Source organism: Plasmodium fragile (genome assembly GCF_000956335.1).
Source record: "Plasmodium fragile strain nilgiri unplaced genomic scaffold supercont1.4, whole genome shotgun sequence".
Lineage (NCBI taxonomy): Eukaryota > Apicomplexa > Aconoidasida > Haemosporida > Plasmodiidae > Plasmodium > Plasmodium fragile.
The window spans coordinates 484,227-497,171 of record NW_012192584.1 but is presented as its reverse complement, the minus strand read 5'-3'; the positions used below and the strand labels follow the sequence as shown (position 1 = coordinate 497,171).

The following is a 12,945-nucleotide window of genomic DNA, read 5'->3' as shown; positions in this document are numbered from 1 at the left end:
TTTTTTTTTTTTTTTTTTTTCACCGTATTTTTTGCTGTCATTTTTTTTTTTTTATTTGTACTGAAGTGGAAAATGTTCAATTTTTGTTTTAATTTTATAAATTCAGTTCTAACGGTTATATATATTTCACTTTTTTTATCATTCCTATTTCGAACCCTTACACCCGGAAACCTCCTTTTTTTTTTTTTCATAATGACTTTGAAATTCACTGGCTGCACGATTGCATTATTAAAACAAATGTTTTATTATTCACTTTTGTTTTATATATTGTTTTAATTTGATCATTTTTTCTCTTCCTTTTTTTCCGAACTGGTGTTATTTATGTGTGTTGGCCCTTTTGGCCCTTTTCACGTTACCCTGGCTTGTTCACACGGTTTGCATGCAGTGACTGTGTGGAGTTCCTGCGGGGGGTTGCCCACGTGCCCTGAACTCGTTCGTTCGTATGCGTGCTGACAGGCATAACGTGAGGTACACTGTCGTACACAAGCGTGCATGCGTATATTAGAGTCCATGCGGGGGTAAACATACATGTGCTCACAAATGTACCACGTGCTGTTCATTTCCCCCCTACGGCGTATGCCCAAGGCACGTATGCGCCCTAACGTTTTTTTCCGTATACGTGATAGCAAGAGAAATACCCTTTTCCCTTTTTTCCTAGCGTAAATGTTCAATTGATGATATTTCTTAGCCCGTTCTCCGGCTTAAAGCATTTTTCCCTTTTTTTTTTTTTTTTTCAAAACGAGCACAAATACATTGTAAATGTGTTTAAAGAAGAATTGGAAAAAAAGTTAGTTCCATTTTATATAATTAAAATGTTATTATTTACCTTTTGGCCATTTTACTTCACATGTCACGCACCTACGCACTGCGCATTATTCGTCATTATGCAATTTTGCTTTGGGTATGTTTATGCACAAAAAGATGCGCACGCGTCGCTAACAGCACGTCAAGTTTTTTCCCCCCTCGCTCCAATTTAATGCATTTTCGCAGAGGTTACAAAAAAAAAATGCTTATAGCCTGCGGCACAGTAAGCCCAACCCTCAAGCCCTTTCAATTTAAATGGGACTTTCGCTATATTTTTTTTAAAACTTCGCGCAAGAAATTTTTAATTGTAAAAAATATTTATGCAAAGCCAAACAAGGCGTTTGTTCCCCAATGGATTTACGCATACATTCGTAAGCACATATTATACATATATATACATGTTCATAACTTTATATATATATATATTTTTTTCCTTATTCTTTTACTCACCATATTTCTCATATGAACATGCATACATATACACCAGCTCCCTTGCGTAAATTTCCTTGTATTTTTTCTCTTTGGATTTTCATTCCATGAAACCCAATCATTTGCAGCATTTTTTTTTTTTTTCCCCCTTCTGCGCGATGCCTTTTTTTTTCCCATTCCTCATTCGTAACAAATTTTTAAAAATAAAAAAGGGCATTTCCCCCTTGTTTCCCTTTTTTTTTATTTGCTCCTTGTTTACTTCCCTTTTTGTTCCCCTCTACGCGTTCGCATTTTTATATATTATCCGCGTTTTCGCGTGCGTACCATGTTCTTGTATATTATACTTGCGGGCGGACACTTCCTTACGTGCCTAAATACATATATATATTTATATATATAGCATGGCCACTAGTCCACAAGGTTCGTGTAAGTTTGGCGTAAGCCTCCACGTAGGCGTTCACTCATCTTGCACATACATTTAACTTATTATTTTTTTTTTTTACATTACATGCGCGTACGCTTCCCTGGCCCTCTCGTTTTTTTTTTTTTTTTTAACACCTGTTGGACGTGCGCGCTGTTTTCACGTGCCTGTTTTATCTTCGTACAATGTGTACGATCTGTCCTGTTCGTTCATCCATACGCAAGCACCGCTGAAATAATTCCAAAACAGCCGATGCTCCTTTTGTCCATTTAACATTTTCAATTGTATAATCGTCCAAACATGTCCTCAAGCCACTGCTGTCATACGTAGGCAGCAGGCAGTTAACAAAATTATGTAAATCTGCGAACGCTCCTGCCAGCCGCTCTCTTACAATGCGTGAGCGTACGAGTGCAGGAAAATTGACAAAAAGGCTCTTACGAAGGTACGCACGCTAAGAATTGCGCAGGCATGTGTACATATTTGAAAACCGCCCCCCGTCATTGCAATTGCCCCCCCGTTGTAATTTTCCCAACACATTGTGCATACACAGACTTGGTGTTTTTTTACGCCTTTTTTAAAACCTCCAAGGATTGAGCGGAGCGAGAAAAAAAAAAAAAAAAAGTGCCAAAAGTTATCATCAAAACGGAACGCGCGAAAAGACACCACGCTTTTGTATGTCGCATCGACTGTATACACCGTGTGCAACTCCACATTGCACAAGCACATTGTTAAAAAACACTTAGGCGTAAAAACAGAAAAAGTTGCATCCATATATGAACACATATTGTGTATGCGCGCGTGGCACATTTACCAAATTAAAAAGTTGTAAAAAGGAGGGATAGGCCAAACGCATACATGTGCAAGTGTATATATAGAAGCGCATATATATATGTAAGTACGCGTATCCCCCTCAACGTGCACAAAAAAAAAAAAAAAAAAAAAAAAAAAAAAAAAAAAAAAAAAAAAATGGACGTGAAGAATATGAGAAATGAGTTCATTCTCGAAGAAGAAATCAACGTGTTTGATGAATACAAATCATACATAAGTGATAGTAGCAACAAACACAGAAACGAAAAAAACGTGTCAAGTCACTCAAGTAAAAATTACAATGAAGAGGAGGAAGAAGAGGACGACGACAATAAACACCGGAAGGACAAGACTAATTCGCGCACTGTGCAGGATGGCCAGCAGGCAGGGAATCCAAGCCGAACGGGTCGTCCAAAAAGGAACGATCAGGAAAATGTGACCAATGAGAACGGTGACACTCACGCCAATGACAATGATAATAATTTAAAGTCCCGCGAGAGGAGAACTCCATCGGGGAAGGGTCAATCCGGGAGCGCAGAAAATAAAACCGTGTCTGTTAAGGACAAAATGAGAGAAGACCCATGTTATGTCCCCAAGGAAGCAAGATATTTCTTACACGATAACAGATTTGAAAATAATGATAATAAAAGTAAGAAAAAAGCCAGTGAAAAAAAAAAAATAGGAAACAATAGAATGACGTACATAGATGAAAAAAGGTGGAAGCATGATCTCTTTTATGATTATAAATACGATGATTATTATGGCAAGGACAGAACTCACAACAAAAAGTACAGCAATGGTGGGTATAGTAATGGTGGGTATAGTAATGGTGGGTATAATAATGGTATGTACAGCAATGGTGTGTATAGTAACGGTATGTATAGTAACGGTATGTATAGTAACGGTGTGTACAGTAATGGTGTGTATAGTAATAGGTATTATGGGGCCAAGAATAATAAACATGAAAAAAATAATTACTCCTTATCCTATAAAAATAATAGCAAGGATAATTACTACTACGATAATAGCAGGGGAAAAAACTCCAAAGTTTTTAACTACAGTAATAAATATTATGGTGAATCTGTGAAAGGGAAAATTCCCAGTGTGAAAAAAGACAACAGAACAAATGGCTTCTATGAGAAGAAGCAGTTAGATTTGTGTAATGGTAAAGTCAAGGAGGGGAAGTTCCCCGAAAAGGAAGACTCAGGAAAATATGAGGAAGACGCAGGGGGAGGAGGTGACGGTGGAGGAGATGGTGGTCGTAACGTCTCCATTTTGGGTGTACCCCCAGATGAAGAATCCTCCCTGGCAGCAGACGCTTATGGACAGATGAACAATGCGGAAAAGAAAACGAAGAAACAAACACTGCTCAAGAGATGTAAAAATGAAAAGGGCGAATTGAGTCCCAGTGAGAATAATAAGCCTGTTGGTGATGAGGCTGACGGAGTGGCCAAAGTCCCCGACGTGCGTGCCCTGGATGGAGCACCTGCAACGAATGATGCGGGTGAACGAGACGAAGCCGCTGCAAAGAGCTACAAGGAAGGGCACCGCAAATGCCAACAGGATGAAATGAAGGCGGACAAGGGAGGGAGTAAAGGTTCACACAGAAGTGATGACATGAGGGAAGGCAAAAGAGAAGATGTTCTCATCACCAAAAATGCGCAAGAAGAGCGGGAGCCAAGCCAAACACAAAGTAACAACCATCCAAGCATAAAAAGAACAGACGCGAAGGAAAAAAAAGAATTCGTAAAGGCAACTCAAAACAGTAGCGAAGGAAAAAAGTACGTTGCGCCCTACAAATCCAAAATGAGTTACAGCAACAGTAATAACAATCAAATAGTGAATGAGCGAGGTACCTCGAGCAAATACCAAGGAACACGATTCGTTTATTTGAAGGACGACAGCTATGCTTCCCAATCGAGTTTAAACAAGAAATACAATAGTAAAAGGAATTACCTGTATGAGGACAATTACAACAATTCCAGTTCTTACGCCCATGAAAATAGTGGCAAAGCAGACTATACAAGGAAGACATATTCCACGAAAAACAAATATCCTGGATCCGCCTTAGGTGCGAATGCCTCCTCGAATACCCCCTTCAGTGCGAACAACAGCTACAGCAATAGTAATGGCCACAACGGAATTGCCAATTACAACAGAAACTACCACCACCCACATAATGACAATGAGAGGAAGGGCTCAGATAAACCACACAATGATGAACACACCCATGAGAAGAACTACAACCCTAGTAGAGGGTTCCTTAGGGAAAACAAAACCTCAATGGAGAGGGAAAAAAACGAATACAAGTATAGGTCCTCCAGGAAATATATAAACAATACCAGCAGCAGCAACACAGTTGGATTGAAGAAAAAGAGTGAAACGAAGAGTGAAACAAAGGGCGAAGCAAAGAACGAAGCAAAGAGCGAAGCAAAAAGTGAAAGTGGTGCACAATATAATGGGGAGGAAGAAACTGCCAAGAAGAAGAAAGAAAAATATGCAAGTAGGGAAAACGCTACAGATAAGTCACCCACATATGTACCCCCAAGAAAAGCAGCCACTGATGAGAAGGACGCAGACGACAAATACGGAAGCAGCAATGATGAACATGCAAAGGAAAACGATACAGGAAGGGGAAGCTATAAAAAGAAAAAAAAAGGGAACAGTATGAGGAACTATGATAACACAGATAGTTACAGAGAAAAAGGAAAACAGGAAAACGCCGACGATACATTTTATTATGAAAATGAAAAAAACGAAAGAAGGTGGGATGATAATAATAGGTACTACAAAGATAGTAAGAAGGAGAGGGATAAATATGTGCCAAATGGGAAAAATGGAAAACCAGGGAAATACGGAAATGATATGAAGTATGGAAAGAGCTATGTGGGTAAGGGAATGGACAAGAGAAGCCGAGCTCAGGATGGCAGTAATGCTGTGAACGAGGTGGTAGACGACCAGGTCAACTCAAATATCATCATTACAAGGGATGTTGCAAATGCGAGAAGTGATGGTGGCAGGACGCGTGAGGATACACATCTGGTGGCTACCCACGATTCGGGCAGAATCAGGGCCTCCAAGGGCAAGGAACAAAATAACGGTGTAAAAGTTCAGGAGCATAGAAGGGGTGATAAGGACGACGAAATTGTCCATGGCGATGAAGCTAACTACCCTAAGAAGAACAGCTGCGAAGAGAACCACGCGGAACCCAGTCGCAAGTGCTATACAAGGGAGAATAACCCTAAACCCAACCATGAGAAGGACGAAAACAAAAATGAATCCAACGCAGACGGAAAGGTAAACGTAACAGCCGATCCATCACTCGATAAGAACAAAAAAGCGAATAACAATTTTGTACCTTATGGAAATACATTCCCCAAAAAGAAAAATAGAAACCAACAAAATTATGAAACGAACAATGAATACAATAGCAACAGTGTGAACAAGAAGAACGAACCGAACAATGCATTCACGAAGCAATACTCTCACAAAGGAACATTTACAAATATAAAAAGGAAAAAGAAAGAAGATTTTGTTAATAACGCAACTCAACATAGAGTGGTCACGTCAACAGGAGCAGGAAATGAATTCACCAATGGAAAAGCCTTTAATTATAAAAAGAGTCCTGACGAGCATAGCAGTACTAATATGGGTAGCAATACACAGGTACCATTCGGAGACAGCAGGAAAAATGCCACAGGCCCACGTGATACGAACAAGAAACTTCAGCCAAATGAAAAGCGCTACGATGGGTATACAAATGGGGAGAAACCCTATGATGGTAATTTTACAAATAATGCCAATCCAGGATACGGGGGTGCATACGGCTACGACGGTAATTGTGTGACAAACGGAAATGCGAATGCCAATGGTAACTGCAACGGCAACGGTGACTTCTACTACCCAGAAGGTTTCTACCCTCCCGGTGGTGCCAACTACATGGGAGACAACCCCGCCTTCTTCGGTGACAATCGCTACATAAACCACCCCATCAACGACCATTACATGGGCGGCAGCTACATGACTAATGGATACATGGCCAATCAAAATTACCTGAGTGACCCCAATTACATGGCAAACCAGAACTACATGAATGACCCCAACTATATGAACGACCCAAACTACGCGCGAAACAGGAACTGCGCAAACTATGTGAACGACCCAAACTATATGAATGACCCGAACTACGTGAGCAACCCTAATTACGTGAACGACCCCAACTACCTTAACAGCCCGAACTGCATGAACAACAACCCTAGTTATGTAAACAACCCCAACTACATGAACAGCCCCAATTATATGAACACCCCTAATTATATGAATGACGGATACGTACATGATGTGTATATGAATAACACCTATATGAATGGGGGAAGCACTTATTACTATGACCCCATGTATGCAAACTACCCCAACGAAAATGATCAGCACTACTACAACGAAGGTAATAAGTACATTAAGCAGTAGAGGAGATGAATGGGTGTAGCTAATCAGTCTGTTGGATGCGTTTTCGTATATGTTCGTGTTTTGTCTGCGTAGTTCCCTGCACGCATGAGTTGTACCTCCGGTGGGTAAAGGCGACAAAAGCATATGCATATATGTATATATGCGCGTGCGCCAGTCGGGGGAAAAACGGAGACCTCCACACCCTCATCCCACCAAAGGGGTGGTACTATTGCCCCGTGGTAGCTATGTGTCAATTGTCTGTACATGCGGGCGTGTATACGCTTGCGCCGGAATCATGCCAACCGTTTGTGCGCACACGAGGACGACGTGGACCAAATGTGGGAAGTGTACGCCTGTGTGATAAACCTTCCTCATTCTCTCTACGTCTGTTTACGCGTCCCATTCGTGTTCTTTTTACTGTCACTTTTCCTACCCTAACTTGCTTTTCTTTTTCTTTTTTTTCTTTTTTTCTTTTTTTTTTTTTTTGTTAAGAATCCCTTTTCTTCAATTTTGTATCTGTGCCTAAGCAACCATTACACGCTTGCACGAATGGCCCCGTTTTTGCATCTCCAAATTCTGTGCATGTGTGGCCCCTTTTGCTTAGGTGTTCGCTACTTATTTACTCCTTTTGCCCTTTTGTGATTATTGTAATTAAAAAAGTGTGTTCACGTGCACATGCCTATATACATACGTGCGTTTTCATGCCCATAAGCATGTGTATGTATGTGTGTGCTCTTGTGCATACACTGAACAGCCTTGATTCACTGCATTTTTTCTTACACGAACATGACCATTTTTTAATTTAATGTCCCTCCACCTTTCTCGGTGCTGCGGACACACCTATATTATTTACTAACCACTCATTGAACTTTTCCCCCTTTACATATTTTTGTAAATTCACCAAAAAGATATTTTGTCAAACGCACAGTTGCAAAGTTGCTAAGTGGCGCGGTTGCGCGCAGTAGGAAAAAAAAAAAAAAAAAAAAAAAAAATCCAAACAAATGCGCAACAGAAAATGTCACTCATCATTATTGCCATTGAGCCCACCCGCACAACACGAATACATCTGCGCGTGCGAGCTTGTCTTCATAACTTCTTGGGTCGCTCCAGCGGGAACGCCCTCTTGCCAGCAGAGTGAGGGATGCTCAGGAAGTCCAGCTTTCTAAACTGCTTCCGCTTTGTGTAGAGTAACTGAGGGAGGGAAGCAAAACGGGAAAAACAAATATATATATATATCTGGTGAGTACCCCTGTGATCGCCAATTTCGGAACGGGTGAATCTACAAAGGACGTCTCACGGGGGAGCCATGTCGCACGTGCAGAGTACACACGTTGTTGTCTTAGCGGTATGCCAAGGGGAAGTGATTTCTACTGGGTATAATCGACACCCCGTTCTGGCAGACGAGGTGATTTTGTCCTTTTTATTCTTACGACAAGTATTGTGAGCAAGGTGGTGACGACCAAACACTTCAATGTGCAGAGGGCAATTCGGGGGGACCTCTGGGGAAAGTGTAGCTGCAGGGGGGGGGGGGGGGGGGAGCGGCAAAAATGAGCAACGGTAAATGATGAATGCGTAGCGGTAAGTGAAGAGTGGGAAGCAGACATGACAAAATTTTCCCTTCCCTTACCCGCAGAAAGCCAAGCAGCAGAAACAGCGCCAGGGAGAAAGACGTCAGGGGCAGGTGCAAAATGTCGCGAGACAAATGGGAACACAAACAAAAAATAATCTTCCGTTGGATGTCCTTCCGCTGAATTATGTACCGAGTGTTCTTCTCATGCAGTGGCTCGGTAACAGATGAAGAGTGAGGGAAAAGAATCACAACAAAAGAGAGGGCAACATTTTTTATACTGGTCTCATACACATGAAGCAAGTTACACACACAGTACCTGTACACTTGACTCAACAAATGAAAGCAAACACGAAAATGATAATTAACATTGGGAAGAAAATTAACCCAAGGAAACATTAAATAAATATGAACAGCAAAATAAAAAATGAATAAACAAAACAAACACACATTAAAACTATCACTCGTTAAAACTATGAAGGATGAAATGAGCACATTGAACAAGGTACTTGAGCTCCGAACAACGTTGATAAAAAGGAACTGCAAAATTAGCAACAGGGTTAGGAAATAATCACACGAATTAGAGTCCCCCCAGGAGGTAAAGAAAAACATGATGCATGAAACTACCAGGGACACGTACAGCTTAGGTATGCTATTCACGACAAGGAGATAATTAATGAGGACGCTCAATATGTGGGGTATGAAGGACAGGAAAAAAATCTGCGTACGGTAAGAATTCCCAACGATGAGGATATTCCCTCCGTTCACAAATCTTCCCGTGTGTATACTTCCATTGTGTCCGGTTGTTGCTCGAGTAGACGACGTGATGTAGCTTCTTCCGGCAATGGCCTCTCCCGCGCGTTCCAAATGGGCACCCAGAAAATGTACACACCGTTTCGCGGTACCCACCCATCCAATTTGGTCACCAGAAAAAATATAAAATAAAATATATGTGATTAAACCATATGATAGGACATAAACAAATACATACCTGAGAACGTGGCACCAATTCTTAAGTGAGGTCTTCACTTTGTTGCCCTTTCTCCTGACATACATGCTGCTGATGTACACATATATAAAAAGAAAGGGGACGAAAAAACTCAAATTACGTAAATCAAAATATATGGATATAAAATACACACAAATGGACATGTACATTTTTTTCTGCAAAATGAGATTGATGGCCCAGAATAGCAAACCCAGGGATAGGGTCGTTACGTAATTGGTATTCTTGGAAATAAAAATTGGGCTGTACAGGATTAGCATGGCTGAACAAATATTTAACACCAAGTTGTTGTGTTCTATCCTTTTCTTTAGGAGGCGCAAATTGTAGATAACCCCCAATGTGAAGAGGAAAAACTCAGAGATGGCTAGCAGGATGGTGATTAGGACCTTTGGGGGGTCGCCGCTTTTCCCCTTGTTCTGCGCGCTCTTCACATCTGTGTTCATTCTATTACTTTTTTCACCATGGTGTGGTGTACTTGCCGCAGAGCTTGTCACCCTTCCTTCTTGCCCTTCCCCCGGTATGCTTGCTTCTTCCTTGTGTGTCTGTCCACCTACTGTGTGTGCATCCCCTTCACTTGCAGGATGCTCCTCCTTTACATCGTCACCCATCCAAGCGGAACTCACCCTCTTTATTCCTCCCATGTAAACCCAAAACAGCGGGTGATTTCCTAACGCTTGGGTGTCACTAGCAACATTTTCAAAGTACACAAAACCGCTGTTCCCCGCATTCTGAAGATAGTGCTGAATTTCCTCCGTCTGGTATATGAACACATTTTTAATAAATAGGGGAAGAAAAAAAAGAAAAAACAAGAAAAACAAATATATATAATACTTATATCGTTTTTTTTTCATCTGCATTAGGTGTCCTGTAAGGGCAGTAGTCTTTCCTTTATCATGTAGACCATGGCTAGCCAAACTGCTTTTTATCTTTTTATAATTGTAAAAAAATTTATACAAAAGGAAATCTTGATTAATGCATTCACAGTTATCCATGCTGTACATTAAATTGGAATAATTTTTTTTTTTTTTTGTTTTTTGTGCAACTAGCTTTTTATCTACACCTGCTACGTAGGCATAGACAAGGGGGTAGGTCTCCAAGTTGACCTTGCAGTTGCTTTTGAGAAAGAGTGCAAATATTTTATGTTTCATCAAGTAATAATAAAAAAGGTAAACTTTGTATTGATAAAAAAAAAATATTACATGAACAAGCTTTTGGCACTCTTCGAATAAATTTCCGATGGTAATTTTTGGGATCCACACATTATTACTTTGGTGAAGTAAAATGTTGAGTATATTTTTCTGATTATATTTATCCCCCTTCAATTTTTTGTGTGTTTTTTTTTTAAAAAAGCAAAATGGTAGATTTTCTATATTGACGTATGGCTTGCTAAACGGGTAGTCCTCAAAAATGAAAAATGAAAAAACAACACTTTCTTTTATTCTATAGTACTTATGGAAAAACTGAGAAAAAATCTCATAAAAGGATTTGTCTTCGTATGCTTCATCCTTTTGTAACTTAATTATTACCTCTCTTTGAATAGTTTGCAAATGGGTAGTGAAATCTTTGTATATAATTTCGAAGAAGGTGTTGGTGAAGAAGGAAAATTCACTGTTCTTATGCCCTTCCGATGGGATATTCTCCTCTGCCCCATCTTCTTCAGTCATCCCTCCGAAGATGCACTGCTCCCTCATGAAGCCACTTTTAAATGTTTCAAAAATTTGCATAAAAAAACAAATTTCGCTTAAAAAGTTTTGGAAGCTTTCGAAAATGCTCTCCAAACATAGTGTCTCGTACATACCAAAAAATGGACACAGAGTATTTTTATATTCTCCGTACTTGTCCAATTGTCCGAGGACGGAGGGGTTGTTATTCCCATGATCATTTGTGAGGCAAGCCCCACCCTTTATCTTTTCTTTTACAATTTTTATATGATTCATAAAATTACTCACAAAAAAATTCTCACTTTGAAAATATTGATCACTAAAAGTTTCTAGTAGGAGCAAATATGTATTCCTGTTCGTGTTGTCCAATCTATTCCCAAAGACAACTTGGTCATTATTTTCTTCCTCCTCGTTGTCTTGATTAACCGTGATGTACACATTTTTATCATCTAGAAGTTTTGACTGCTTCAAATTTTTTATTTCCTTATCTATTCGTCTGTTATAAATTTTGTTCTTCTCCTTTGCCTTTTCTGACGCGGCTATGGTGGCTTTTTTTCCCGTGCTCCTCAGCATGTTTCCTTTTGGAGTGTAGTTTGCGCAGGCGGGTCACTACTTACTCACAAAACTCTGATCTGTGTGTTATATTGGCATACCAACGCATCACTTCATGAATGTATTTACGTTATGCTGAAAAGAGATACACAGAAGCAATAGGTACTTCACCAAAAAAAAAAAAAAAAAAATGACGCAAGGACCACCTGCCCTCGTCGCCTCTGTGCCGGCCAAAAGTGCCTCCTCTATGAATTGATGTTTTACACACTTTTGAGGGGAACAAATCTTGGTCACCCCCCTTTAAAAAGGAAAAATGTCGAGTTGATAAAAAAAAAAAAAAAAAAAGGGGTACACTAGGAATTCGGCGCCATTTTTATTTCACAACACTGCAAATTACTTCAATGTGCTTTATATTTTTCTGCCCCCTCGAGTGTCAACCTGTTAAGCTATGAAAAGGCTATAGCGCTTCTTTCCGCTATTTTCAAATGCTCGATTCGACCTCTTAACACAGCGGGAACGGGAAAAAAAATTTTCCTCACCGTGTGTTGCTTAAATTTTGTCAGACTAAATTAAACACAAAAAAGAAACAAAAAAAAAAAAAAAAAAAACAAAGCTCAAAAAAAAAGGAAAGAATAACGCGGGACAGTTATGCATAGCGCTTGTGGCACCATAAAAAAAAGAGAACGTCACTGGGGTGGAGCATAGTCTCAAGACGAATTAAAATAATTTTTTTTTTGCAAAAAAGGAAGCATGAAAAAATGCCCTCCTACATATATCCACACAAGCACAGCGTGCACATATGACAGTGTGATGAACCATGTGCGTTGATGAGCAATTTGACTTGATAAGGCATCATTCAACCACATGAAATTTTACATATGGGCACGAAAAAAAATATATAAAAATGCGCATACTCGCGCATAGACGTATGTCAGAACAAATGGACTGAAAATGCCTCCGATGGAGAATCTCTACGTAGGATGCAAAAATGACAAAAAAAAAAAAAAAAAAAGCCTCCTTTGAGTTACAATATAAAGGGTCATGGAGACGACCTGTGACGGAATATAAACGCAGGCGAATCCAGGTTGACGCAGAGGCTTACACATGCATACGCATCCTTGCATTAAAAAATAAGTCACTGCCCTTGTCCCGCGCTATCATGTGCACAACTGCGGCGATGTAAGCGCCAAGACGCGACACATCACACAACTATATGGACGTGTGCCCAAGGAGAAATTTTTACCCATAAGCT

General features: G+C 40.1%; 2 protein-coding genes across 2 annotated transcripts; one reads left to right on the top strand and one right to left on the bottom strand.

Annotated features, from left to right (window-relative positions):
• Positions 1-2,620: 2,620 nt before the first annotated feature.
• Positions 2,621-6,928, top strand: AK88_00556 (uncharacterized protein; the record flags this gene model as incomplete). The annotated part of the gene is made up of 1 exon (XM_012478204.1): positions 2,621-6,928. One exon carries the CDS (start codon positions 2,621-2,623, stop codon positions 6,926-6,928), a length of 4,308 nt encoding a protein of 1,435 aa, XP_012333627.1.
• Positions 6,929-7,993: 1,065 nt separating this feature from the next.
• Positions 7,994-11,714, bottom strand: AK88_00555 (uncharacterized protein; the record flags this gene model as incomplete). Its single annotated transcript, XM_012478203.1, has 3 exons — positions 7,994-8,098; positions 8,338-8,421; positions 8,535-11,714. The coding sequence occupies 3 exons, from the start codon at positions 11,712-11,714 to the stop codon at positions 7,994-7,996; spliced, it is 3,369 nt and encodes a 1,122-aa protein (XP_012333626.1).
• Between the last annotated feature and the right edge of the window lie 1,231 nt (positions 11,715-12,945).